The sequence below is a fragment of the Emericellopsis cladophorae genome, assembly GCF_022114955.1.
Source record: "Emericellopsis cladophorae strain MUM 19.33 chromosome Unknown NODE_7_length_695568_cov_118_814649, whole genome shotgun sequence".
Taxonomy (NCBI): domain Eukaryota; kingdom Fungi; phylum Ascomycota; class Sordariomycetes; order Hypocreales; family Bionectriaceae; genus Emericellopsis; species Emericellopsis cladophorae.
This window is the reverse complement of record NW_026250932.1, coordinates 356,261-383,280: the sequence shown is the minus strand read 5'-3', so window position 1 is coordinate 383,280 and position 27,020 is coordinate 356,261. Positions and strand designations below refer to the sequence as shown.

Genomic DNA, 27,020 nt, shown 5'->3' with positions numbered 1-27,020 from the left:
CGGAAGCATATAGCTGCGCCATCGCCACGACCACGCTGCGGCGAAAGCAAGGTGTGGAAAGCAACGGCGAGACCTCGGCAGAGGCAATTATGAGCGGCGGAGGAGAACGCCAGCTTCTGGCGGCGACGGAATAGCATTTGAGGGCACAGTAAGGCGTCAGGTTGATTCTGTCGTAATGATGGCTCTTTTCTGGAAGGGTCGGCTTATGTCTCCTAGGCGTGAGTATGGACGCCTACTTGTGTCGCTTTTAGTAGTAGGTGATGGTCACCGGTCACTCGTAACATTAGACTGCAAGCATCATCGGCGTTGGTCATCAATATCGGCGTTATCTCTATTGTGGCGTGTGGATAATCTGCGTGAATGTGTCATACAATATATACGTATATCGCTATGCTATGTAACAGCTCTCATGGCCGTTTCGCGTAATGTAAGCTGGTGAAAATAGCCAGTCACGATTCTTCGCCATCCGAGTCCCACATCACGGGCGGCGCTCTGTCGTCCCCCCTGATCAGACTGTCGGGCAGCATCTGACTTCTAGTCAGTAGCTGCGAGGAACGCAACAGTAGCGACCCATCACGCCCTGCCGAGGACACGTTCATCAAGTATGGCGGGGACGAGAGCTCCGGGAATGCGACTGTGCTGCCAGAGCTCTGCGTCGCAGGCCGTCTCAACGTCGGGGCCGCAGGTCGTGGTGTCCTGGCTGCTCTGGCCGAGCGTCTCGGTGTCTGCGAGGGCGTAGAAGCCTGCGAAGCCGTCGTGGCCTGCGAAGCGCGCACCACAGTGTCATTGTCAGCGTTGAGGTGCTGCGTGCGGCGCTTGAGAGGTGTAGAAGGGACGAGGATGTCGTCGTCCCCGGCTGGTGGAGCAGGGGTTGCAGCAGCAGCATCTGAGGGCGGGTTGGTGTTGTGCGTGGCCATGTCGGACATGAGCTGTGCCTCGACTTGTTGGGAGATGGAGAAGCTGCTGTTGGCTGACGTTGGTCCATCGCCAGTGGCAGCAGGGGGTGGTGACGAGACTGCGGGGTGGGTGACTTCCTGCGTCGGCTGTTCGTCCTCGTCGTCCTCGTCGTCCGATGCTTCTCCCACAGCATCGTCCCTGAATAGCGCCCGTTGAAGATTGGCGAGGATGGACTGGATAGGTCCCGGCTGCAGATACTGATATCGTCCTACGGGCCCGAAAATCCATTCCTCGTGGCGCAGAGACTCCTCATCATGCGGGTTATTCAGCTCAACGACTTGGCTGACGTAGTACCGATACTGTTTCTCCCCGCTTGCGTTGACAGCCTCATCATCAGGGTGCGTGATACCGCCGTAGCGGAGCAGGTTATCGCTCAAGAACCAAAGCCTCTGTACAGTCACGGGCACTCTGTAGGGGAAAGAAACGTGCAGTGAGTGCCCGGATATGAGTGCGGCGAGCTGTGTGGGGGGAAGAGGGATGAGGATGTCCGTGGTGGTGTCTGGTTCGCCCACCAGAGCCTGGATGATGTTGCGCGGTAGGCGCTGCGACTCGAGAGGCTGTGTAAGGCTGCCGGGCGAAACCGCGCCGAGAGGCTTGCGTAGTCTTCTAGCCGGTGTCTGGAAGGATGTCTCGGTGGGCGGCGTAGAGTGCTGAGGCTGCTGGCCTGTCGAGGTTGGCTCGCGGGAGGATTGGGATTTGGCAAAGTCGTCCGTGGACGAGGCCAGCTCGTCCAGGGCATGCTGCGTCTCGAGTCCAGTTTTGTAATCGCCGTCGTCTGCGGCCTCATCTTCGTCGTCCTCGCTGTCGTCAACGAAGAGGGGCTGTTGGATCTCAACAGGGTTGTCGTCGATGATGACTTGAAGCTTTTTAGGTGTCTTTCGCGGTGCTTCGGTAGACGATTGCGGGATGCGGCTGGTTGCTCCTTGCTCTGGCTGGAGTTCCTCGGTGGGAGGCGCGCTGCTCAGCTCGGAGGTGCTCTCAACCAGATATTCCAGATTGTTTTGCTCTCCGTAGACCTCTTTCGTAGGGAATTGTGAGATGTCGGCCGCGAGAGGTTGAGAAACTTCAGCTACCTCGCTGGACGTTCTTTCAAAGGCATCAGTCGTCTCGATAGATTGACTCTTGGTGCTTGTGCTTGCAGCTTTCTCTCCTTCGGGCTTTTGCTCGGTTACGGGCGCTTGATCACACTGGGCAACGGTTTCATCGAAATCGTTCCCCACGGATGCTCCTTGAGCCCCCCCTGATATCTCCTGTACCTCATCATGATGCACCTCAGATTCAACTTGGTGCATACCAGGAACAATGGTGTCGTCCCCTTCAGAGAAGTCCTCCTCCTCATCTGAATCAGGAATCTCCATCGTGATGCCCATGTCACTCTCATCATCCTTGTCACTCTTCACGCTTTGGTTCTCCTTGTTGGACTCTCGCCCGTGGTCCAGTGCTCCAAGAGCCATGCGCCTCTTGCCCCGTCCTCTCGACGGGCTGGCCATCTCGCCCACGACATCCTCGGTGATATCCTTCAGGGGCGTACCGACAGGGCGCACCGGCGAGTCCCAGCTCGCAGTGCCAAACGAGTCCTCGATGACCATCTTTCCCACTCTCACCATCTCTAGCGACCCGAGTTCCCTGATAACACCCGACGACTTGCTAGGGGTGGGCTTGTCATTCGCGGCTCCGTAGCGCGACAGAAGCTCTATCGATCTGGGCACGGAAGCCGGACTTGAAGCAGAGCTCTCTGGACGCACCCTTTTACTTGGAGTTTCGGGCCCTTTGCCGTCCGCCGCATAAGCTGACGGGTCCTCGGTCCATGTGATCTTCTTGGGTTTCGCCGCGGACGCATTACGTCTGGGTGGTTCAGTCGGATCCGCGTCGTACTCTGCCAGATCGACCTTTCTCGGGGATGTGCCCGCTCTCTTGGGCTTACTAGGGCTGGCCGCCAGCCAGTCATCGAACCCCTCGTCGTCCTCCGAGTCCTGAACAACAGCATCGCACGTATAATATTGTGTGAGCGTCTGCGTGTGCCAGGGCGTGTCGCCCATCGTCCTTCTCCTCTTGCCGTTGCCTTTGGCCTTGCCTTTCTTGTCGGACACATCTTCCTCTTCCTCAGCCTCGTCGCCCAGTGTGCGTCGCCTCTTCGCTTTAGTCGCTGTCGTTTTCGTCTTCTTCGCAGTCGCGGTGGTCTTGATCTTAGTCTTGTTCTTGCTGCCCTTGCCGCTCACGACGGGTTTCTTAGGCGTCGGCGGCTCCGACTCTGACATTGCATAGGACGGAACGTCGGACAGACTGCTGCTCGACACAAAATCAATCTGCGTGAGTGTCTTCTGCTTTGGGTCCCTCAGTCCTGCTCTCTGTTTCCCCTTTGCCAGGGCTCTGTCTGGCTTTCTGCTGCTGCTGCTGGCGCCACCGTTCTCTTTGTCTTCCTCGACCTCCTCGTCCTCGAGACCATCGCCTTCACTATCGGGGAGCTCGTCGAGCCGAGGTGAAATCTTCTTGGTGCTGTAGCTCTTCGCCACGCGCCGTCGCGCTGGGAACTGCACTTGCTTGAGGGTCGGCGTCGAGTGGTAGACGCGCGAAGGAGGGGCTTTACCGCCTGAACGGGTCGATGGCGGCATGTTTGTTGGCTTACATCGGTCAACAAAACTTTTCAAGAATTGTTTGGACGATGAGATGTGGAAAGGTCCGTTGACAGTGGTACGGACAGAGTGGTCTATGCTGTGAAGTGAGGTGGCGCGGCAGAATCACAAGGGTCTTCTTGGTGTTGGGCGCGTCTATCGCGTTAGGTACCTGAAAAGGTACGTACCTTTAATGGAAGGGCGCGTCCGCATCCCGCATGACGCACCATCCCCACAACACTCTCATTCACCATGAGCACGAAACAGAGAGAAGACAGGCCTGTCCATTCCGCCAGACGCAAACTACTCATCGCTCGTGACTCATTCCATCTCGTGTTGTACATCTTTTGTGCTACGCCCAAGCCGCCTCACCTAAATGCAGCCTTGACCTCGGCCCTGGGCCACTCAAACAAGACGTCTCCCCCGTAGATATCCGTGACAATTCGTCCGAGTCTCGATTCCACATCCCCGTAAAACCCCTCACACTCCCGCAGCACCTTGGCCACCAGGTCACGACTGAGCGCCGGATCGTCCGCGTCGCCAAAGTGCTTGTCCACCCTTTTGCGCAGCGCCTCGATGCCCTTGCGCACCTCCTTGGCATCGTACTGGCCCAGGACCTTGTTGAAGATGCTCTTGGAGTTGGATGGTTGCGCGGCAATGGAAACGGGTGCCTTGCCAGATTGCAGCTGCGCCTCAATGTTCTCGAGGTGGTCGAGGAGTTTGCCCAGCGGACGACGCATGACGGCGGCAAGGTAAAGATCCATGTGGTCGTGGTACTCCGTCTCAGCATTGGTCTTCCACGTCTCGAGCGTCTCGAGACCACGCGTGTCCGTCTCTTCGAGAAAGTGGTTCATGTTCTCAATGAGGAGAATGTGGAAGTTGAGCGCTTCCTTGTCCTCGGGGTCCGCACCACCCATCGAGACACCGACCGCGGGATTCTCGCGCGCAATGACCTTGAGCGAGTCGAACATGGACTTGAGCATGCGGTCGTACTCGTTGTCAATCGTCTTCCGGATGGGCAGCGTCGTGTCGACGCCAGTCAGCATGTTCTCCACGGCGGTCGAGAAGTGGGGGAAGACGCGGATGAAGGAGATGACGCCCTTGCGCTTCTTGATCTTGACCTTGGTGTCCTCGATGGCGCGGACCTGGTCATCCACAAACTTGCGCAGTCGACCCTTGAGGAGCCCGTGCTGCTTCTGGAAAATGGTATTGAGGAAGTCCTGGTTGGACTGGGAGATCTCGGCCTGCTTCTTCTCCACGGTCACCATGACACCAATGGCTTGCCTAGACAACAAGAGTTAGTGCCATATCGATACGGGGCATCATTTCCACGTACATGGGGTCCTGCCCAATAACCCATTCCATGAGCCTCGTGAGCTCGGAATCGAGGAATGCAAACATGACATCCATCGCGCGCGTGACCCTCTTCGCCAGGTCACGGTCAGGCTCCATCAAGCGGTGGCGCCTCAAGTCACCGCCGCGACGGTCGCGAGGCTTCACGGCAGCCACGCAATCGGGAAAATCAGATTGCTCGAGCGTCGTGGCGTGGAAAAAGTCAATGATAAAGTTCTGTTCCATCTCGACGAGAGGGAGCAGATCATCCAGCACGCCGGCAAACACCTCGTATGGGAAGCTCCGCCCATCGTTGGCGGCCTTGTCACGCTCTCCCTTGCTGTTGCCATCGGCCAAAGGCGATCGCCAGGCTCGCGCTAGTGTCTGGCTTCGCTTGACGGTTGCTTTTCTCGCCGCCGTCGCCACGTTCTCCTGCTGCTTCTCGCTCTGCGAAGTGAATAGCAGCTCGGCTTCCCCGCCCGTTACCTTGCGAGCATTCTTCTTCCAGCTCATAATGACAGTCAGGAACTCGTTCTTGTAGATGGGCGCTCCCTTTTCCTGGTACATGGCAACCAGGGCATCCCAGCTGCCGCGCTCGGCGAATCGAGTATAGAGCATCAGAGGATTGTACCGCCACAGCATGTCTCGCCCCGCGTCGTGGTGGGCTACATCGGCCTTCTTCGATAGGGCGCCCTCCATGGCTCGCTTCGTCTCAGCAAATGCCTGGTCGTACTGCTGAGGCATGAACTCGAGTAGCCGACGAATGAAGCTGGAGCTTTCTTGGATGTACATTTCCTTCTTCTCCTGCACGATTCGCATGTCACCAAAGTCCGACTTGAGCCCACTGCCATCAGGAGCTGTGGTGGGACTAGCCTTGAGACTGTGCGCTCCGTCCATTTTGGCCATGGCCCTGTACAGCGTGACCAATGCCTGCTCGACGTCCTCCAGACCGCGGAGGTGGTCGATTGGCGCGAGGCGTAGAGGGTCGAGGTCCGTGCTGGTGATGGCACATGTCTCGAGGAGCGATTCAAGCTCCTTCTTGAGCAGCTTCTGGTTCGCCGTCTGCACCTGCAGACCTTGACCTTGCGCTTCAATGTAGGCAATGTCTTCGGACAGGGTGGAGAGTTCCACCGAGTACAGCGTCAGAAGGTTATCCAACTCCTCACACTCGGAGATGGCGACATCGATCCCTAGTTTGATTGCGTCCACGCGGTCATCCTCTTCCTGGAAGCGAGCCAGCCAACCACCAGCTTGTGCCTTGTTGATCTCACGCTCCAGATCGAACTGCATCTCCTCCATGTTGCAGGACTGCATCTGCTGGCCAGGGATCCAGCCAAAATGGTCAAGCCAGGTCCCAAACTCTTCGCTCCGGCCGTCGAGGACAATCGGGTCGATGCCCAAGCTTTGGAGGTATTTCGCGTCTTGCCGGGCGACCAGCGACTTACGCGGCGGGGGCTTTGGTGGCTCGAGCTCGTGCACGGCAATAGCTTCCTTGGTCTGCTCCTCGACGGGGCCCTGTTGACTCGGCGGTCGGCTGCTGGAGGTCGGCACCGAGATCTTGACCTCGGGGACCCTGGAGGCACGCTGCGGTGCTCTTGGGGGAGGAACAGGCTCAGGAGTGGCCTCGCGCTCGGTTCTTGACTTGGGTCGCTCTGGCACTGGTTTTGGCGGTGCCGGGACGACGCCAGTGATGCCGTCAGGTTCGTCGGACGTTTTATTCTGCATTTGTTGCGCGGCTTGACGAAGCCTCTCGCCAGCGCCTCCTGGGCGCGGCTTGAATGCATTGGCCATGGCGGCAGCCGACGCCGCTTTGCGGAATGCGCCAGCAATCTCGCCCTTTGATCTCTGCGCTTTGATCATGGGTCCCAGACCAGGCCGTGCTTCTTCTTCCGGTACAGGCGGTGGTTCAGGTGGTGACATGGGCTCGCTCATGGGTGTCGAGGGGGCTGACGCCTCACTCTTGACTGTGTTTGCCTCCTCCGGCTCGGGCGAGGTCACTGGTGCTGGCGGTGATGCCACAGGCTCCCTTGGCCGAGGAGACTCAGCCTTGGCCGCCGCGCTGAACGATGGCGGTGGAGTGCTACGGTCCTGTATTGTGCTTGCCAAGGAAGTCGCGGTGCCTGGTCTGTAGCTCAAGGAGTCCTTCCTAGGTGACATGCGCTCACTGCTGCGCGGAGGGGGTGCCACCGGGTCCTTGGGTGTCGAGGCTCTTGGTGGCGTGTCTCGCGCTGGAGACTCTCTGCCAGCGACATCCCTCTTGGCCGACAGAGGTGGCGGTACCAAATCACGGTCTTGTGGACGCGTGGGATCCATTGGTGGCCTTCGACGCTCGGGCGCGGAGGGCTGCTCTTCGCGGGGGGTCCTCGGCCTGGACCCGGCTAGCGATGACTGTGATCGTGACTGAGATGGAGCCTGACCCTGCTGAGGAGGAGTAGGTAGAGGCTGCGTGGGAGGCTCTGACGGATCCCCGAAGCGGCCAGGCGCACCAGGGCCCTGCATCCCGTTGCGTGAGCGCGGTGGTATGCTCGGCACATCCTCGCTTCGTGCCGTCGCGAACGACCTCGCAACTGACTCTTGGCTACGGCTGTTGGGGTTGGCATGCCGGATACCAGGTCTTTCCCTCGAGGTGGTAGAGTCAATGCTGCCGGCGGGTGACCCATCACCACCAGCCGTGTTTCGAATCGGTGGTGTCCACTGCTGAGGCCTCGAGGGTGGCTCACCAGTGACCGACGGGGGCGGGCCGCGGCCAGGCGAGGGACCACGGCTGCGGCTGCGACTGCGCGCCTGGCCTTGACTGGGCGGCTGGACTGGGGGCTGGACTGGGGGTTGGCCTGGGGGTTGGCCTGGGGGTTGGCCTGGCGTGAGGGCCGAGGGCACCGGGCTCGAGGCATCTGGCACGATTGTCGCGGCGGACGAGGCAAATGTCTGGTTGCTCTGCTGTCGCTGCAGAGAAGGGGGTGGAACGGCTGTCGCGGCGGATGAGGCGCTCCACGTCTGGTTGCTCTGCTGCCGCTGCAGAGGAGGGGGATATCGCTTGCCAGCGCCAAGCACCTGGTCCAGCTCTTTCTGATCGAAACCTACCAGCTCAGGCACCTTTCCGCTCGTGTATTTGCCGTAGATCTTGATCATGGACGCAATGAAGAATTTCTTTTCCTTGTCGCTCTGTGCCTGCCAAAAGTACGGTTTCCCGAGCGAGACCAGGAACCCCGTCTCCCCCGCGGATTCTCTGTGCTCCCATGAGACACTGGGGGCCGTGTACGACTCGATCCGCGTCAGGTCATCCAGATTCCACGTCTTCCCGATCGAGTAGGTCCCGTTTGGATTCTCCTTGGACTTGTGCATGCGCACACGGCCGGACTTGCGCACCGCGATGATGATGACGCGTGGTTTCTCGGCCTCGGGGGCACGCGCGTTGGCGGGCGGTGGCGACGCCGGGTGGGACGAGAACTCGACGATGCGAATGTGCGTGATATATGTCTCCTGGAGGGAGCCGTCGGGGTCCTTTTTGTTGAAGCACGTCTCGATGATGCGCCGCTTCTCGTCCTCGAATCGCTCGGCCCTGCTGGGACCTCCAGGAGGACCGGCGCCATTGCCGCGGTCCATGTGCGCTCAGGTCGGGTCGGTCATCAAGGGGCGTTTAGTGTTTTGGTCGACCCCGAGGGCATGTCGTCGTGCTGCTTGCAAAGGCACTGACTGCTTGGTTAAGGAGCGATTGGGAGTGGTGGTGCTCGAGCTACGTACAGTAGCTTCTGGGGGCTATGGCCATGTCCAGTCGGGTGCCACTGCCACTGCCACTGCCACCTCAATTGCTTGGGGAGGCTGGAGCCTGTGGCGCGCGCCCAGCTGGAACGCTTTGTTTGGTGTGTGAGCGGTTGGCCTACCCGGAACGCGGTACCTTGCAGACAGCTCTAGTCATAAATTGAGCTACAAGATCTCTCAAGATTTCAATTACGGATGTACGTATACACGGTTCTCTATATGTGATCATCATCCATGTCTCTCTCAACTTATGCGTCCCAAGGGAAGCCCCGACGCGGTTTCGATTGAACTGCTAAGCGCACCATGTTGCTACAGCTGCATTGCTAACAGGACGGAAATGGTGGACTTTTTGATTTTGTCTTTACCCAACATCTTCACCCAACTCGCGAAACAAACCCAGCAAACGCACTTGTTTGACCTGACCTGTTTTGCTTCTCTTACGATAACTACACAAAGTTGAATTATTGCAAACCCGTTCACGCTCGGAACGCCTTTCTAACTACAGTGCATGACCCAATCGCTGGCCAGCACACATTATGCCTTGACACCCGTTGGCCCTGTGCAAGGCGTGGGCGGCTGTGAGGCCCACTGGGCCACCGCCAGCAACGATGACTTCGAAAGGCATGATGAATTGGGGGCTATTCGTGGGATGGTATGGAAGTGCTATTGTTTGACTACATATCTCGCACTGGTTGAGGTCCTCAAATACATTTGATGTATGTCTCATTTGTGTGACTTGCTGTTCGTCAATCATGAGTGTTCATCGTGTCATGAAGCCGTGCAAGCATGAGGGTCGTTCTCACACCAGCGAAATCGAATGCGAGCGACAAATTGAGCCTCGCACTCGGATAAGCGACTTCTCAAGATTCGACCAACTAGGTGTAGCGCGATCCTTGCTCCTCTCAGCCCGACGACTGGTCGCATTCGCACCACCACACCGAGTGCATACAAGTACATATTTCATGCAAGAGCGTCGATTGCGGCGATGACAGATCGGCCACACCATCGCGACAGTCGATCCGCTGGCTTCGCGCCACGATGAAGTGCTCATGTCAAAGGCGCGTCGAGGAGCAGTGCTTTCGGGCAATTCCGGACAAAGAGCCTCCTATGTCTCTGATATATCTTCATAAGCCAACTCGTGGTTCGACATAGAGCCGTCGCGACCGATGCACACGTGTGCAGTCCCTCAGCTACAGCGTCGCCATGCCCTACCTCATCCTCGATCTTCTGCCATCCTCGAACGACGCAGCCGGTTTGGCCGTTGAAGAGTCCAAGTATTTGGAAGCAATTCTTTCTGGTCAAGGTAGGCAGGCGTATTCACTAGTGGGCACTCTCAGGCTGCGCAAGTACATTCTTCATGGAGCAAATGCTCTCCTCTACAGTCACTCACCCTAGCCTTGGCTCAACAATCCTCTTCACCTTGTCCAGATCCAGCGCGTCAACGTGCCGCCCCTTGTATCCCGTCATGCTTTCGGCCATGCAAAGTACATTGTAGATGGCTTCCTCAGTCGCATCACCCACGGCTTCAAAGAGACCGTTCACCGTGTCATTGTCGCTCATGCTCACCTGCATCGGCCCCGGCTCGTACGGGTTCACCACATTTCCGCCATCCATGCTCATCTCATGATAGGGGATCTTGTTCCCCGTACTGAAGGCTAGAAAAATGTCTCCCGATGAGTTATTCCCGTAGCCGCCCACCTTGGACAGCCCCACTGTGGCACGCTTCGCCAGGCGTTGGAGCTGGATAGGGAGAAGGGGGCAGTCCGTGGCGATGACGACGATAATGCTGCCGTCTTTCCTCGGTGTGCGGGCCAGATCTTCTTTGGTTTTGTTCTCGTCCTGGATGATCTGCCCCACGGGGACGCCGCCAATGTGCAGAGTTTCGGCCGGTCCATAGTTGGCCTGGACGAGCACACCAACAGTGTACGTCGTCTCCTCGCCGTTGAGGTCGAAACCCCTGACGGTGCGACTGCTGGACCCCGTCCCGCCCTTGAAGCGGTGACAGATCATGCCCGTACCACCACCCGTGTTTCCCTCGGCGACAGGATCGGAGGATGCTCGTTCAATGCCCTCCATGATATGCGCCGGTGTCACCGCGAACAGGGACTGGTCGTTCAGGAAGCCGTCAAAGGTCTCCGCCACACAGGGCAGGATGAATAGACCCATCTCACCATCCTCGCCGCGACAGTGCTTGTAGCAATACTCAAGAATGCCCCTGTATGCGTCTCCGATCGCAGAAGTGGTCGTCAGAACGATGGGGCTGGATAGGATGCCGGTTTCGTGCAGCCAGTGGGAGGATGTCATCTCGCCGGCGCCGTTGAAGGTGAAATAACCGGCAAATGAGGAAAACTTGTCCCAGTTTTTCCGCGGGAGAATGGTCGTCACTCCAGTGTTTGTGTCGCTGTGCTCATCTGAGTGTAGTGATTGCGTATGGACGAGTACCCCGGGGACATCTGTAAGTGAATTGTGTGGCCCGGTAGGCCATCGCCCGAGGCGCAACTTGGGGAGAACCTCCCGGATACGAGGCATTCTGGGCAGATATGGGGTTCCAGAGGTAACTGAGGATAGCTAATGTGGAATGGTGAAGCCATTGGCCTCAAAATATACTTACGTTTTGGAAAATGGGGGTTGACCGGTTGAGTCATGTTGATATGTTGTCAGTTGAGCTCGGCTCTCGGCTTCGAACTCGGTTTTGACTCTTGATCCTGTCGGCACTCGCCGTCAGCAACAACCAGGATGTACTCAACTCATTCAAGCAATCATGATGAATTTATTGGATATCTGCACGGCAATCCTCGTCCGCTGCTGCCTGATAGCTTGGCTCTGCCTCGACATAATGAAGTATTTGTCAGGTATCAGACCCTGCGTGTATATCTGGTTCTTAGCCTGCAGTGCCCTGCAGAACAACTAACATGGTCGCCTAGACTTTTTGCAGTAAGACATCTTGAACCTTTCGTCTATATGCATGAATCCAGAGACTCAACCAGAGCCGCATCATCTCAAGTCTCAAAGCCTTCTCCTATCGCCTATTCGCCTGCCACTGCCTGTCACTACACCTCATATATACCATCCGCCAATCCAGTCGTCTGTGCAGTTCCTTAGGACTTGTGGCTGTCCGTCTCATTGGCGTCAGGGCGCATTGCCGCATCCGCGTCGAAACTGGGATCGCGATACAATGGCTGTGTCTCTGCATCGCCAGCCGTGGCACTGATGCCCCTCTGCTGCTGCATGAGCTGCTCGGGCGGGGTCGCACTGTAGTACTCCCGACAGTGAGGACAGACAGCAGGCACTGATCTGGTCCACAGGCCGCCGATCGTATTGACGACTTTGATGAAGCTCTTGCCGGCGAGCCACGTGTGGATGAGGCTAGAAATACAGTGGTCAGGTCGAACAAGTCTGCATAAACAGAGGACTATACTCACAAGGTTGCAATCAAAGGCTGTGTAGCATAAGCAGCCACAGCACCTCTCGCACCCCAGCTGTGCCAAGGGTAGAGCGCCCACGTTAAGCATAGGATCAACAGGGTCAGCACGCCAATCGTGGCGTCAGTAAGGAACAGAAACAGAGGGTTCACTTTGGCCTTTTGGGCAAAGACGTTGCCCCCCAGTGGCAGTGCGATTGCGCCCTCACCACTGCGGCGCTTCCGCCCGTGAAGTAGGAGGACCGCGGACGAGATGAAGGAGAATGTCGCGGGCATGATGCCCACGCCCGGCAGAGGACATTCGACCCAAATGACGCTGTGTGCAATGCACAGCGTCAAGGTCGGGACATAGAGCGCGAGCAGAATGCATCGCAGACTCTTGTTGATGTCGTTCTCGCACATGGTCGGTATGTTCAAAAGTCGGGGTGAACGGCTATGAGATGAGGTGAAATGGTGAATAGTATCCTAGCGCAATCAAAATGCGTCTTGTTGGCCTTGGACGGTACATGTATATATATACGATACATGTTCCACGTCGTCAGCGTGTGCTGGGGGCCGGTACCCGGCGAGTACGCGACGGCCGCGTCAGCGCAGGACGTCAAACACCACAACAACCAGGAAGTCTTGGGGGCCGACTATACTTGACGAATCAGACCGTAGAAGGAGGCTTCATTGCCTCTTTGACGCATGTCTATGCATGCCGATCCATTGTCGCACAGAATGGAGACTTGAGAGGGAGTTCTGTGACTTCCGTCAGCCTTACGGGCGGCGAGACCCGCCCATCGGTCATTACCAGCTTCAGACGCTGCGGGGTGTGTTGATTCCGCTTTCGAATTTCGATGGATTGTATCTTTTTTCGGCTTCGCTGCGATGAAGCCGGCTGATTCTGACTCCGAAGTTCAGCGAGTCCAGCCTGTGCGGTCAATGTCTAGGAATCGAGGTCTGCGCCCGTGACAGCCTGTATCCGTATCATGAGTTCCAGTCAGCGACCGGAGCGGTGCTGAACAGCGGCGCGTGTGTCCCGTCGACTTGAGAGATTGAACGTGCAGAGGTACCGCCGGTGCCTTTAGTGACGGGTTGACGATTGTTGTCAAGCTTTGCCGCGAGTGGCACATGTACGCAGTACGACTGCAATGACTGCACCCAGGGTACATTTCCCGCTTAAACTAGAATCGACGCGTACAGTTAGAGAGGCTTTCCTAAACGCGCCTCTAGCTATATCTTTTCGTCACAGACCATCGCTCCGTACTGGGTTCCCGCAAAACTCAGCCATCAACAGAATCATTGGAGCAAAATCCATTGACAACGGTGATGTATTTCCACCAAATAAAAGGAGAAGAATGTAATCTATCACAAATAAAACTCCTCCAATGTATTCATCATCTGATGAATTCCATGTGATAGAGAAAATATGAACCCGCAGGATGATCGAAGAGTAGGAGCGGCAAACGTGTATGGATTCTCTCTTCCGTACAGGGTAGGCACACACGTCGGATTTGGGCAAGGAGATGATGAAAGTCCCCCAGAGATCTACTGAAGCCGGGGAGGTCGGGGATTTCCACTAGCTCGGGGCGCCTCCACATTGTCTCCAACATGCAGCATCGGATCCGATGGTCATGATGCCTCTCCCCCGCAACTCCAATCGCTTTCCTCACGGCCGAGGTTCTGTTTCAGTCGTTGACGCCTACTTCTTTCTTTTTCTTCTTCTTCATCTACTTACCGCCATCTCGTACTCACTAATTGCGGGACATCATTGAAAAGTCGCCATGTCGACCCCTTTCATCAGAATAGCGCCCAATGTGAGCTCAACCACGAGCCGATTCCGTACCTGGCAATGCTAACAGCAGCAACAGGCGGCTAAGCGGGCAGCGTCCCTCCTGAGAACTGTGCAATACACTCATCCTCCCTCCTGCCCTTGCCATTCCAACCCCGGATACCACCAGAATCAGCATCCCTCGTCACTTCTCAGCCACCTCAAGGACACTCGTCGTTATGCCACGCCTGCCGGCGCTGAGCAGAAGGAATATGCGTTCGAGATGGCTGCCTCATCCATCCGATTTGGCCCAGGCGTCACCAAGGAAGTCGGCATGGATTTCAAGAACTTAGGTGCCAAGAAGGTCTGCGTTGTGACGGACAGGACGGTGGACAAGCTGGATGCCATGAAACAGGTGAGGGAGGGCTTGACAAGGGAGGGTATCGAGTTCAGGGTCTTCAGCAATGTCAAGGTTGAGCCCAAGGACCATTCGTACGTCAAAACTTTGCGAGACCATGTTCAATGCTGACTCGAAGTAGCATCAAAGAGGCGATCGAATGGGTCAAGCCCTATGGGCCCGACGCCTTCCTCGCCGTGGGTGGCGGATCAGTCATGGACACGGCCAAGCTGATGAACCTCTACTACTGCTATCCCGACGCCGACTTTCTTGACTTTGTCAATGCACCACTGGGCAAGGGTCGCCCAATTGACAAGCCCCTCAGGCCTCTCATCGCCGTACCCACGACAGCCGGCACGGGCAGCGAGACCACAGGCACAGCCATATTCGATCTTGTCTCCAAGCGCGCAAAGACAGGCGTCGCGCACCGCAACCTCAAACCTACGCTGGGTATCTGCGATCCCATCAACACGAGGACAATGCCTGCCGCTGTCAAGGCGAGCTCGGGACTGGACGTCTTGTGTCATTCACTGGAGTCCTATACTGCCATCCCGTACTACGAGCGCACCCCACGCCCAACCAACCCCATCAACCGCCCGGCATATCAAGGCGCGAACCCTATCTCCGACGTTTTCTCCTTCCATGCGCTCAAGAGCACCATCAAGTATCTCCCTCGCGCGATCCGCGACCCAGATGATTTCGAGGCGCAGAGCGAGATGCTCCTCGCTGCTACGCTGGCTGGCGTCGGCTTCGGCAACGCCGGTGTGCACCTGTGCCACGGCATGTCGTACCCCATCTCTGGACAGAACCCGGGCTACAGGCATAACGGTTACGACATTGACCATGACCTGATCCCTCACGGTGTCTCGGTCGCGGTGTCAGCGCCGGCCGTCTTCCGCTTCACGGCACCCTCGAACCCTGAGCGCCATCTGGCAGCTGCCGAGGCCTTTGGCGTGGACATCTCGAATGTGAAGCATGAAAGCGCAGGCGAGGTGCTGGCCGATGCGATTACCAAATTTCTAGCGGACCTGGGTGACCAGCCAAGAGGTATCAAGGACCTGGGCTTCTCCAATGGAGATATTGAAGCGCTCGTGGAAGGCACACTGCCACAGCATCGTGTCATCAAGTTGGCGCCTGGTTTGGAAACGGAGTTGGAGGCCGAGAAGGACCAGTTGAGGCGGTTGTTTGAGGACGCAATGTCGCATTGAGTCTGTAGAGGCGAGGCTGTGCTCATGTTTGGGAGGTTGTAGTATCAATGTGAAGAGATAACTTGATCCTCAAGTAGTAGGGGCAGCGCACGCTGCATGGACGGGAACGTGATGTCTGTGACTGAAGCTGAACTTCCGTCGACAAACTGCGTAGGGCGGCATGGTGCGCCGGCCAAGGCAGTCCTAAGTGCCCATCACTTAAACTTGTCCTGATCGTTGCGTATCATCTTTCTGACGACGTTGATCTGCTTCAAAGTGCCCAGCTTTCGAGCATCCGCGAGTCTTTTGTCGGCACGCTGTTGGCCGTTCGACAAGACGACAGTCTGATCTGGCAGTACCGTACCTGGCGCGACAGTCGCTCTGGCGGCGATTGTGCAGTCCTCCATGGTCAGCTTAACTCACGATGGCATGGTACTTGCACCTACTTCTCCAATCTTCGCGCCACTGCCAATGCGCGAGCCGACCTGAACCACGGAGCCGTCCCCGATTTCAGTGCCACCAGCTTCAATGACAGCGTTCACCTCGACCACAACATAATCGCCCAAAGAGACACCACCTCGGATGGCAGTGTCGATATTCTGAGGTTCCACGCCGATCTGAGCCCGCTCTTGCACAATACTGCGTCGACCGATCAGAATGCTGCCGAGGTTCGAGTCGAGCCGTGCACGAGGATGGATGAGTGTTTCGGACTGAATTGTGATGGAGTGTGTACCCTGGAGAACAGCGTCTTTCGGAATGGTAACTGTCGAAGAGAAGTTGACCGGGGGTTTTGGTCCAGCAGGAACGGTCGACTGGCGTTTGGCGGTCGACATATCGTCGATGTCGCTGCTGTCGGCGGCGCCTTTGTGGTGTGGTTCGAGTACATGGAGCTCCGAACGTGATAAAGTCCATGATATCAGTGATATCCGCACTAACAGGTCTGGTGCGAATGACTTGTACCCCGCCGCCATGGCGCTGCTACCATAAGTACCGGCTAACGGTGGCGCTGAATAGTCGGCCAAGCGCATTGACCAATCACAGCCACGCCATTCCATTATTCTGACCTCCGCGAAAGCACTCCCAAGTGCCGCATCGTCACGACTTTCTTCCCTCGACCTTTCAATCGACGCCACCCGCCGTGAGCTCGCACAACATACCGCACACAATGCTGTCCTCGAAGGCGACGACCAGGCAGGCCGTTACCCTCTCACGGACCGCCGTGAGAGGCCTGGCGACCGTGCAGGATGGCACCCCCAAGCGAATCTATGGTGGTCTGCGAGACCAGGACCGCATTTTCCAGAACCTGTATGGACGATACCCAGCCGACCTCAAGAGCGCGAAGCGAATGGGAGACTGGCACAAGACCAAGGAGATCCTGGACAAGGGACACGACTGGATCATCAGCGAGGTCAAGGCGTCTGGTCTGCGCGGTCGCGGTGGTGCTGGTTTCCCTTCTGGACTGAAATGGGTGCGTTGTCAATATACACAGCCTTGTGTGTTTGGGGCCTTTCCACTGACCAAACTAGTCATTCATGAACTTCAAGGACTGGGACAAGGACGACAAGCCACGATACCTCGTCGTCAACGCCGATGAGGGCGAGCCCGGCACATGCAAGGACCGCGAAATCATGCGCAAGGACCCTCATAAACTCATCGAGGGCTGCCTCGTCGCTGGCCGTGCCATGAACGCCACCGCCGCCTACATCTACATTCGTGGCGAGTTCATCCACGAGGCTGCTGTCCTCCAGCGTGCTATCAACGAAGCCTACCAGGACGGCCTGATTGGCAAGAACGCCTGCAACTCTGGCTACGACTTTGACGTGTTCGTCCACCGCGGTGCTGGTGCCTACGTCTGTGGCGAGGAGACCTCGTTGATCGAGTCCCTCGAGGGCAAGCCCGGCAAGCCCCGTCTCAAGCCCCCCTTCCCTGCTGCCGTCGGTGTTTTCGGGTGCCCCTCCACCGTGGCCAACGTCGAGACCATTGCCGTCGCGCCCACCATCTGCCGCCGTGGCGGTGACTGGTTCGCGGGCTTTGGCCGTGAGCGCAACCAGGGTACCAAGCTCTTCTGTATTTCCGGCAACGTCAACAACCCGTGCACCGTGGAGGAGGAGATGTCCATCCCGCTACGGGAGCTCATCGACAAGCACTGCGGCGGTGTCAAGGGTGGGTGGGACAACCTCCTGGCTGTCATTCCTGGAGGCTCATCGACACCTATCCTCCCCAAGAGCGTGTGCGACGACCAGCTCATGGACTTTGATGCGCTCAAGGACAGCCAGAGTGGTCTTGGTACCGCCGCTGTCATCGTCATGGACAAGAGCGCCGACGTCGTCCGTGGCATCAGCCGTCTCAGCCACTTCTACCGTCACGAGAGTTGCGGACAGTGCACACCCTGCCGTGAGGGCAGCAAGTGGACTGAGCAGATCATGCAGCGTTTCGAGAGGGGCCAGGGCCGCGAGAGAGAGATTGATATGCTCCAGGAGCTGACCAAGCAGGTTGAGGGTCACACAATTTGCGGTACGTTGGATTCTTTCTCTTGAGGTAATCGGTGATGTGTACTAACGGGTTTGCAGCTTTGGGAGAGGCTTTCGCCTGGCCCATTCAGGGTCTCATCCGTCACTTCCGGCCCGAGCTGGAGGCCAGGATGCAGGCGTACGCAGAGCAGCACGGCGGCCACCAGACACTGGCCGGTGGTTTGGAGCACGACGCGCGGGCGCATGGAAAGCTGACTTCGCCCGGACAATAGGCGTAGACTAGATCTTTTGCGCGAAGAATGGCCTCTTGTAGAGGGAGGCGCGGTTTGATTGGGCTCACGTCCGTGTACCTACATAGTTCTGCATAGTCTGCCACATGTAAGGTGGTGTATTTACTTTGTAAAAGCATTCGAGTTGACCGTGAAGTACCTAAGAATACGGCTTCATCATCACTCAAGCGACATAGGTGCACGGGTGACACGACTATAGCGCCTCACAAGATCATCCGCACACGATTCAACAGTTTGCCCCAAGAGGAATTGTGCTCATTCAGTCGTCGTCCTAGACAGCCTTTCGAGACTGCTCTTGAGGTTCTGCCGTTGTGGACGACGAGGAGGGGCGCCAGTAAGATCACCAACCTGCCACGCTGCGGATCCACACCCCAGCATCCATCTTCACCGACGATATCGCTCTCGCAATCTTATCATATTTTGTGAAATTGATCAAAAAGTTTTTGATCAACGTCGACTCGACCTAAGGAAGATAACCTTTCACCGGTATTTGACCTGAAAATCACGTCGCACAGGCAAATTGAAAGGTGTAGCCGTCACAATGACTGGTCTCTATGAGCACTTTGTTGCCTTTGGTGTTGATAACGGTGTGTACCACCACCCCCGTTTGATGGTGTCTCGATCTGCCCACTGACAACAGCAGCCGGGCTTGAGCGCTTGATGCGTCTCGCCCAGTCATTCATGATGATCCTCACGTCGTACCCTGCCTTTCTGCAGTACTTGACATCCTACACCCCTCATCTCGCGACGCTCGCGACGCTTTCGTCCACCTCGTCGCACCTGAACCTCGTCCGGAGGTGGCTGCGTACTTTCCGCTTCTTCGACACCTTCTCCAGGTCTGTCTCTCTGTACATGAGCCAAGAAAAGGCCTTGGACACGTGGCTCAGCGCCCACGCGGCGACGTGTCTTGGCATCTTCGGAATGCTCGAGACCATCACGGTCCTGGATCTCTGCAGGATCGAAGGCCTCGAGGTGTTTGGCTACAAGGAAGCTTTGGGGATCAATCTCGAGGCACAGCGATTCTGGTTCATGGGTTTACTCTTGTCCGCCTGTTCTACGCTAGTCAAGCTGGTCAGGCTCTCTGCGTACAAGCCCGTACCTGCCACAGGAGACGGCTACGGCACGTCGGCGGAGAAGGATGGGAAGACGGTCGAGGAGAGACTGCGCGAAGAGAGGAAGCGAAGGAAGGATGAGAAGAAGGCCCACTCCAAGAAGATGAAGGACGAGGTGACGACACTGAGTTTTCGTTTTGCCGCTGATGTGATGGATCTGGTCATTCCGGCTACGGCGCTGGGATGGGTCACGCAGAATTGGGGACGAGCCAGTATCATCATGTTCCTCACATCAGTCTTGACGGGAACGGAGGTCTGGTGGAAGGTGGGCAAGAAGTTGCAAACGACCTGAATAACCCTTGTGGGGTGAGAGGTGCCAAAACGACCTATCTAGATGGGCGATGATTTTGGATATAATAGAGTTGTATGTTGAAATTTATAGACAGCACTTATTTCTATACCCAAACCACATTATACTCTTCTAGATGCGCCACACAATGCTTCATATTTTCATGACTTGGTTGTTAAATCCAAAACACCGCACAGTGCTCAACGCCGTCCGGTGACGACAAAACAGCCCGTTTCAACAGACGCTTTCCAGCCATCCTGGAATAATGCAGCCAACACAGCCTGCCGAAGCTGGGAAACGCCACTGGCGCTGTGCCGGCCCAAGCCGGTGACCACGGTGTAAGGGTCCTCTCGCGCCTTGCGTATTCTGAATTCGCCCAGATTATCCCACCAGGCTTGGACCCTGGTTCTCGCAATGCGCACGCCATCACGCACACTCACGCCGTGCAAGTCAATCTTATTACGGCTGCTTTGCTTGTCGACGAGTAGGTCGGCAGCAGCCGAGGACATGGCATGCGAGTGGAGAGCTTGCTCTCTCGCGCGCTCATGGTACACCACTGCCCCCTGGCGGTAATGGCCTCCCTTGCGGATCATGCTTGTGCTCTGGGCTGAAGCATCGAGACGAGAGCGATTAGCATCGTTGATGCGCTTCACGACCTCCGCATGATCCCACATGCCACCAGATGAGGCGCGCGACTCGGAACGTGGGGACTTGCTTGATCCTGGCGTCAGTGGTTTGCTGCCGGGCAGTGAACCCGCATGACCTTCCAAATCTTCATTTGGTAATGGGGTCATGAGATGAGTGAGTTGAAGTCGCTCTTTGTGTGGGTTCTTGGTGAAGTGTTTGCTAAGCAATGCCGCGATGTCCTGGGTCCCTTGGTCGGTGACCTGCAGCAGAGTGAGAAAATATCGCTCAGGCACCTTTGGGTGCTCATTAGCGAGTCGCTTGGCGGTGGCAATGCTCCCTTCATCTTCAGAGGTAATCCCAAGGTCGCTGTACTGGTCCAATATCGCAGCGGCCGTCGCGCCGCTGGAGGTCTTCTTCCGATAGTACACGTCTGATACGTGGTCAAAGGGTTGAAGTAAGTGGTCGGCCAGGAAGGCTATCTCATCTTGGTCTGCATTGCGGTCAGCACGAGTGCCGTGAACAAAGGAGTCAACCTACGCTTGAGCTCCTTCACTTGATTTTTCGTCAGCACCTCCTTGGTTGAGACGTCCAAGTCGAAAGCCGCAGCCTTGCCCGCGCGCTTCTTGCCTTTCTTTTTCCCTTTGCTTCTACTTGATTGCTCCTCACTGTCATCGAAGAATGCGTCTATGCCCCTGACATTCTCGCCCTCGAAGATGCGATTCTGAATATCCAGTAAGCTGTCAAGAGCGGCCTGAAAGTTGCCATTGAACTTTTGCAGCGCGTATCGGATGTCGATATCCTTCAAGTCGCCAAACATACTTCGCAGGTTGAGAAACTTAGTCTCATCGCTGTCGTCATTGAATGACGTGAGCTGAGGGATATATTCGGAGCGGTCTGTGGAGGATGCATCCGTTGAAGAAGCTTGTTGCTGATGTGACGACGTTCCATTGCTCTGGCTTGTTGCAGACGCGTGGTCTTGAATCCCCTGAGCCGGCGTGTCGTCTAGGCCCGAGGCGCCGCTCGGATCGAACGCTGTAGCCTCCTCAATTACCACGTCCTGGGAGAGACCTTTGAGCGTTTGCTCGGCAGCATTGTAGCCAGCGGAAGTGGTCAGATCATGATCGCCAGCAATGGCTACCACGAGGGGCTCGTCAAGGAGCGTGTGGAATGATTTCTGAGCATGTTAGTCGCAAAGAGGACAGAAGTGTTGGACTCGGGTTACAATGCAGCCCTCATCCGCCGAGCGAACTCACAATCAGCCTGTTGAGCGGAACATCATCCATTGAATTCATTGACAGTGCTGCCATTGTAATTTGCCCCCCGTCAGCAAGCTTCAGCAGGGGTTCCAAATAGAGTGTCTCGATGTGTAGAAGTCCGAAAATCGCATGATCAAGTATCAACAAAAGCCGAGCTATTGATGATGAAGGGAAGAATTCGAAATTGTCGCTCAAGATCACCGTTGCACTCTCAATATTTCACAGGAATCCTTTGTCGATTTCGACGTTCAGACTAGATCCTGAATAAATGTCGTCAATGTGGGATTATGTATAAGATAAATCATCTCAGCGACTGATCCGGCGCATCAATGACTCGACAGCCTGATCGGGATCTAGACTGACATCACGTGCCCGAGAGCCGTCGCGATAGCGTTGTCTCCTGTCGTCTAGAGGGCGGGGCACAATTAACGATTTGACGACAAGCATGCCCCAGGATGGGATTACTGACGGGCTTTTCCTGGACTACTTGCGCATATTCCGCCCCAGGAGAACGAATCAATTATTCAACATAATTAGATTGAGTCTGGGTGCAGAAATGTGGCCTGCGGAGGAATTACCCCAGATATCCCGAAGACAGCTCGCTATTGGCTCCAGTGCCACAGTTCGCTGAATAGTGGGGCCAACTGCTGCCTGCCACTACGTCAGCCACTCAGGCACGAGACGCATTGCACTGGTCATGGATCCGGCCTGTTGTAATGGGCGCTCGTGCCTTGCTTGCTTCATGTCTCGATAAGCGTCCATCACCATCAGCAACGCGCTCAAGCCGGAACCGATCTGTACACCACTAGCTGCGTCGCAGCATCGTATACTTTCTACACAAGCGACGCAATACTCGTTTGATAGGTCGCGTCTCGATACTCATCCGCCATCGCTCTTTCGCGGCCTCGCCGCAGCGCTCCATCATGCGTCATTCAGTCGCATCATGGCTTGGAGTAGCCACCACAACGTTGCTCCTGGCAACAACAATCGAGGCCAAGGACTGGACGCCCAAGCACGAGTCCGGACGATGCGCATTTCGAGGCCATTGTGGAAAGCAGAGCTTCTTCGGCAAGGAACTACCTTGCGTCGATAATGGGCTGGCCGAGGACCCGGACGCGGAGCTTCGCAAAGAGCTTGTCGACCTCTGTGGTGCGAAATGGGCTGAAGGCCCCGTCTGCTGCGATCTAGAACAGGTCAAAGCCCTCAAATCGGAGATGGGAACGCCGAACACCTTGATTGGATCCTGCCCAGCGTGCAAAGACAACTTCTTCAACATGTTCTGTACCTTTACGTGCTCACCCGATCAATCTACTTTCATCAACATCACGCAATCGGAAAAAAAAGGTGGCAAGCAACTCGTCACCGAGCTCGACCAGCTTATCTCCGAGGAATACGGCAAAGGCTTCTACAACAGTTGCAAGGAAGTCAAGTTTGGCGGCGCAAACAGCAAAGCGATGGATCTGATTGGGGGCGGCGCTACCGATTACCATCAACTCCTCAAGTTCCTGGGTACCAAAAAGCCCTTTGTCGGATCGCCCTTCCAGATCAACTTCCCAGAGCAGTATGATGAACAGGACATGGAGCCATTGGAGATGAAGCCAAAGAAGTGCAACGACGAGGACCCCGACTACCGATGCGTGTGCGTTGATTGTCCGGAAGTGTGCCCGGAACTGCCAGATGTCAAGGAAACCGACTCGTGCCACGTTGGCGTGCTGCCATGCCTATCGTTCGCCTCGATCTTCGTGTACTCCATCCTGCTGTTTGCTTTCATCGTACTCGCTTTTGGTCATGTAGCCTGGCGCCGGTTCGCTTCTCGTAGGGTTGAGCGGACAAGACTTCTACACCAGTCGTCGCATAGCGATGATGAGGACGAGGGTGGTCCAGTCGCGACCGAAGCCATGCGAGATCGTCCCACCAAGCGCTACCGCCTCAATGACGCCTGCGACAAGGTTTTCTACAAGCTCGGACACGCGGCCGCTCGCTTCCCCGCAATGACCATCGGCGCCAGTCTGGTAATCGTTGCTATTCTGAGCGCTGGTCTTTTCCGCTTTGACATTGAGCAAGCACCCGCCAAGCTGTGGGTCAGTCCCTCATCAGCTGCTGCGCAGGAAAAGGCCTACTTTGATTCGAACTTTGGACCTTTTTACCGCGCAGAGAAGATCTTTCTTGTCAATGATACCCTCCCATCAGGCCCTGGCCCGGTGCTCAGCTACGAAACTCTCCAGTGGTGGACAGAGGTTGAGAAGAGCATCGAGAAGCTGGAGAGCCCTGTCTACGGCAAGTACTTCCAGGACGTGTGCTTCAAACCAACGGGCGACGACTGTGTTGTGCAATCCGTAACGGCCTACTGGTACTCCAAGGGTGGCATCGATGAGGACTACTGGAAAGAAGACTTGCGCGCTTGTGCAAGGTCCCCGGTTGACTGCCGGCCGGCCTTTGGGCAGCCACTCGAGCCCAACATGCTTCTCAGCGGCTACGGCGACGATGTCACGGATGCGACGGCCATGACTGTCACATGGGTAGTCAAGAATGCGCAGGAGGGGAGTGGCGCATTGCTACGTGCCATTGACTTCGAGAATGTCATGCTGGAGCGCCTGCACGAGGTGCAACAGGAAGCCCAGGACCGCGGTCTGCGTTTGTCATTCAACACCGAGGTCAGCTTGGAGCAAGAGCTCAACAAATCGACGAATACCGACGCCAAGATTATTGTCATCAGCTACATTGTCATGTTCATCTACGCCTGCATGGCGCTCGGTACTCCTCTCAAGCACATCTTCCGCAATCCGGCGGTTCTGCTTGTTGAGTCCAAGGTCACACTTGGTCTGGTGGGCATCATCATTGTGCTCATGTCGATTGCGGCCTCTGTTGGCTTCTTTTCCTGGGTGGGCCTCAAAGCGACCCTCATTATCCTTGAAGTCATACCCTTCATTGTTCTCGCGGTTGGCGTTGACAACATCTTTCTCATTGTTCATGAGCTTGAGCGTGTCAACGCAAGCTGTCCCGACAAGATGGTGGAGGAGCGTGTCGCCCGCGCTTTGGGCCGCATGGGCCCTTCCATCTTGTTCTCTGCACTGACCGAGACTGTGGCTTTTGCTCTGGGCGCCGCTGTTGGCATGCCTGCCGTCCGCAACTTCGCTGCGTATGCTGCTGGTGCAGTATTTGTCAATGCACTGCTGCAGATGACCATGTTTGTCTCTTTTCTGTCCCTCAACCAGATGCGCGTTGAGGATCATCGGTGTGAACTCTGGCCTTGGTGGCAGATCACCAAGGCACGTATCCACCTCAATGGCACCAACGGCTATGCCACTGGTGCTGCGCGCTCAGCAGAGATTGAGGAGGAAAGCTTCCTGCAGATCTTCATCAGGAGCCACTACGCGCCGAGACTTCTGCAGAAGAGAGTCAAGATGGCCGTGATTACCATCTTCTTGGGTCTTTTCGCAGCTGCCATAGCGCTTCTGCCCGGCATAGAACTCGGCCTAGATCAGAGGGTTGCAATTCCCGATGGCTCGTATCTCATCCCATACTTCAACGACCTGTACGAGTACCTGGATACCGGCCCGCCTGTCTACTTTGTCACGCGCGATTTGGACGTTGCGCAGCGCAGGGAGCAGCAAGAAATCTGCTCCCGCTTCACGACATGCCAGGATCTATCCTTGACAAACACCCTCGAGCTCGAGAGGCAGAGGCCCGACGTCTCATACATCTCCACCCCGACTGCCAGCTGGATTGATGACTTCTTCATGTGGCTGAACCCTATCTACGAGTCATGTTGTATCGAGGCCGGCCAGACTTGCTTCACCGATCGGAAGCCCGAATGGAACACCACTTTGCATGGCATGCCCGAGGGCGATGAGTTCATCCGCTACCTTGAGAAGTTTTTGACGACACCTGCAGGGGATGAATGTCCCTTGGGAGGTCAATCTGCCTACGGCGGATCCGTCATCCTGAACGAAGACGGCAGCGGCGTCAAGGCAACTAACTTCCGCACCATGCACACTCCCCTTCGCAGCCAGGAGGATTTCATCAGCGCCTACAGTTCGGCCCGTCGCATTGCCTCGGAAATCAGTGAGCGCACCGGCGCAGACGTTTTCCCCTACAGCGTGTTCTACATTTTCTTCCACCAGTATCTCGACATTGTTGGTCTGACCGCTGGGCTTTTGTGCGCTGTTGTTGGCATCATCTTCGTCGTGGCAGCAATCCTTCTTGGATCGGTGTTGACATCGGCTGTTGTCACTGTGACCGTCGTCATGAGTGTCATTGATATCATGGGCGCCATGTCGGTCTTCCATGTGTCTCTGAATGCCGTGTCGCTTGTCAACCTGATTATCTGCGTCGGAATATCCGTCGAGTTCTGCGCTCACATTGCCCGCGCGTTCATGTTCCCCTCGTGTACGGTCATGCAGAGCAACAACAATGGCTTCCGTGGGCGCGACGCCCGTGCTTGGACTGCTCTGGTCAACGTCGGCGGCTCTGTCTTTTCTGGTATCACCATCACCAAATTGCTTGGTGTTTGTGTGTTGGCTTTCACGCGATCCAAAATTTTCGAGATTTACTACTTCCGCGTCTGGCTCTCGCTCGTCATCTTTGCTGCCTTGCATGCACTGGTGTTCTTGCCCGTCGCGCTGAGCATTGCCGGTGGCCAGGGCTATGTTGACCCGGAGAGTGAAGGCACAGCTGCTCAAGACTTGACTGACCGGAGGTGGCGCGCTACCCAGCCTGATTCTGACGATGACGAGTACTGAGAATGTAGACGTCAGGAACGACTCAATCGTGGGAGGCACAGGCGTTATGGTTTCCCTGGACCCTGGGATGCAGCCCAGCCCGGGCTGCCAATTTGGAAGCCCTTGCTCGATACTATGATGTTTGGGCAGGCCCAGCTTTGCATTGGTACTGGGCAACGCCCCAGACTCGCTCATTTGTCGTCGGGTCGCCAAGAGCAGTATACAGGGTCGCACAGGCCGCTCGCACCGATCTTCTGTCTAGGGGACGATACACGGAAAACACATGCTGGTCCCCGGCTCACACTCAATGAAAGCGTCCCACCGTTGACACTGAGCATGTTTCCTATTAGAGAAGCAGAAGGTCTTCGGTACCTGGGGCACTGGCTCAATCAATCCCCCTTCGAATGGTTTGATCAAGCTATCATCGCTCCGACACAGGATTCGAAGCGCCAGCGAATGGCAGAGCATATGGACCTGGAGTTTCTTATTCTTACATTGTTCAAGCGCGGTTTCTCAGCAGAGTAAGGTGGTGATAGATACACCCGTACATAGTAGCGGGCAATAGGCAGCGCTGTACTGCTTGCCGCGTGTATGTACGTGCCCGGCGAATCAACATTGTTTTATTGATGATTTGAACTTTTCATTTGCAGTTGCTAGCCATCAGTCAAGGAAGTTACTTAGGTTGTCATCCACAGAGATTTAGAACGTGATGCCATTTCTTTCGGGTCTAACGCTGCGACCATCTCCCACAAAAATATGGTCGCTTCTAGGAGAGTCCTCTCTATCAACACCTGATAATCCGTTCAATTTGAAAAGACTGGAAATTATGAGTCTTC

At 56.2% G+C, this 27,020-nt stretch overlaps 10 protein-coding genes across 10 annotated transcripts; 4 read left to right on the top strand and 6 right to left on the bottom strand.

Moving 5' to 3' along the window:
• Positions 1–449: 449 nt before the first annotated feature.
• J7T54_005607 (uncharacterized protein) lies at positions 450–3,569 on the bottom strand (the record flags this gene model as incomplete). The annotated part of the gene is made up of 1 exon (XM_051504044.1): positions 450–3,569. The coding sequence occupies one exon, from the start codon at positions 3,567–3,569 to the stop codon at positions 450–452; it is 3,120 nt and encodes a 1,039-aa protein (XP_051364434.1).
• Positions 3,570–3,937: 368 nt separating this feature from the next.
• On the bottom strand, positions 3,938–8,504 carry J7T54_005606 (Exocyst complex component-like protein; the record flags this gene model as incomplete). The annotated part of the gene is made up of 2 exons (XM_051504043.1): positions 3,938–4,853; positions 4,906–8,504. 2 exons carry the CDS (start codon positions 8,502–8,504, stop codon positions 3,938–3,940), a joined length of 4,515 nt encoding a protein of 1,504 aa, XP_051364433.1.
• A 1,542-nt stretch (positions 8,505–10,046) lies between these two features.
• Positions 10,047–11,305, bottom strand: J7T54_005605 (uncharacterized protein; the record flags this gene model as incomplete). Its single annotated transcript, XM_051504042.1, has 2 exons — positions 10,047–11,071; positions 11,272–11,305. The coding sequence occupies 2 exons, from the start codon at positions 11,303–11,305 to the stop codon at positions 10,047–10,049; spliced, it is 1,059 nt and encodes a 352-aa protein (XP_051364432.1).
• Positions 11,306–11,758: 453 nt separating this feature from the next.
• On the bottom strand, positions 11,759–12,483 carry J7T54_005604 (uncharacterized protein; the record flags this gene model as incomplete). Its single annotated transcript, XM_051504040.1, has 2 exons — positions 11,759–12,026; positions 12,083–12,483. The coding sequence occupies 2 exons, from the start codon at positions 12,481–12,483 to the stop codon at positions 11,759–11,761; spliced, it is 669 nt and encodes a 222-aa protein (XP_051364431.1).
• Positions 12,484–13,847: 1,364 nt separating this feature from the next.
• J7T54_005603 (Hydroxyacid-oxoacid transhydrogenase-like protein) lies at positions 13,848–15,439 on the top strand (the record flags this gene model as incomplete). The annotated part of the gene is made up of 3 exons (XM_051504039.1): positions 13,848–13,880; positions 13,935–14,326; positions 14,374–15,439. 3 exons carry the CDS (start codon positions 13,848–13,850, stop codon positions 15,437–15,439), a joined length of 1,491 nt encoding a protein of 496 aa, XP_051364430.1.
• A 194-nt stretch (positions 15,440–15,633) lies between these two features.
• J7T54_005602 (trimeric LpxA-like protein) lies at positions 15,634–16,251 on the bottom strand (the record flags this gene model as incomplete). Its single annotated transcript, XM_051504038.1, has 2 exons — positions 15,634–15,762; positions 15,865–16,251. 2 exons carry the CDS (start codon positions 16,249–16,251, stop codon positions 15,634–15,636), a joined length of 516 nt encoding a protein of 171 aa, XP_051364429.1.
• Positions 16,252–16,583: 332 nt separating this feature from the next.
• Positions 16,584–18,161, top strand: J7T54_005601 (NADH-ubiquinone oxidoreductase 51 kDa subunit; the record flags this gene model as incomplete). The annotated part of the gene is made up of 3 exons (XM_051504037.1): positions 16,584–16,886; positions 16,945–17,932; positions 17,989–18,161. 3 exons carry the CDS (start codon positions 16,584–16,586, stop codon positions 18,159–18,161), a joined length of 1,464 nt encoding a protein of 487 aa, XP_051364428.1.
• A 559-nt stretch (positions 18,162–18,720) lies between these two features.
• On the top strand, positions 18,721–19,583 carry J7T54_005600 (uncharacterized protein; the record flags this gene model as incomplete). Its single annotated transcript, XM_051504036.1, has 2 exons — positions 18,721–18,766; positions 18,823–19,583. 2 exons carry the CDS (start codon positions 18,721–18,723, stop codon positions 19,581–19,583), a joined length of 807 nt encoding a protein of 268 aa, XP_051364427.1.
• A 197-nt stretch (positions 19,584–19,780) lies between these two features.
• On the bottom strand, positions 19,781–21,490 carry J7T54_005599 (Smr domain-containing protein -like protein; the record flags this gene model as incomplete). Its single annotated transcript, XM_051504035.1, has 3 exons — positions 19,781–20,697; positions 20,745–21,381; positions 21,461–21,490. 3 exons carry the CDS (start codon positions 21,488–21,490, stop codon positions 19,781–19,783), a joined length of 1,584 nt encoding a protein of 527 aa, XP_051364426.1.
• Positions 21,491–22,386: 896 nt separating this feature from the next.
• J7T54_005598 (Niemann-Pick type C-related protein-like protein) lies at positions 22,387–26,205 on the top strand (the record flags this gene model as incomplete). The annotated part of the gene is made up of 1 exon (XM_051504034.1): positions 22,387–26,205. The coding sequence occupies one exon, from the start codon at positions 22,387–22,389 to the stop codon at positions 26,203–26,205; it is 3,819 nt and encodes a 1,272-aa protein (XP_051364425.1).
• Between the last annotated feature and the right edge of the window lie 815 nt (positions 26,206–27,020).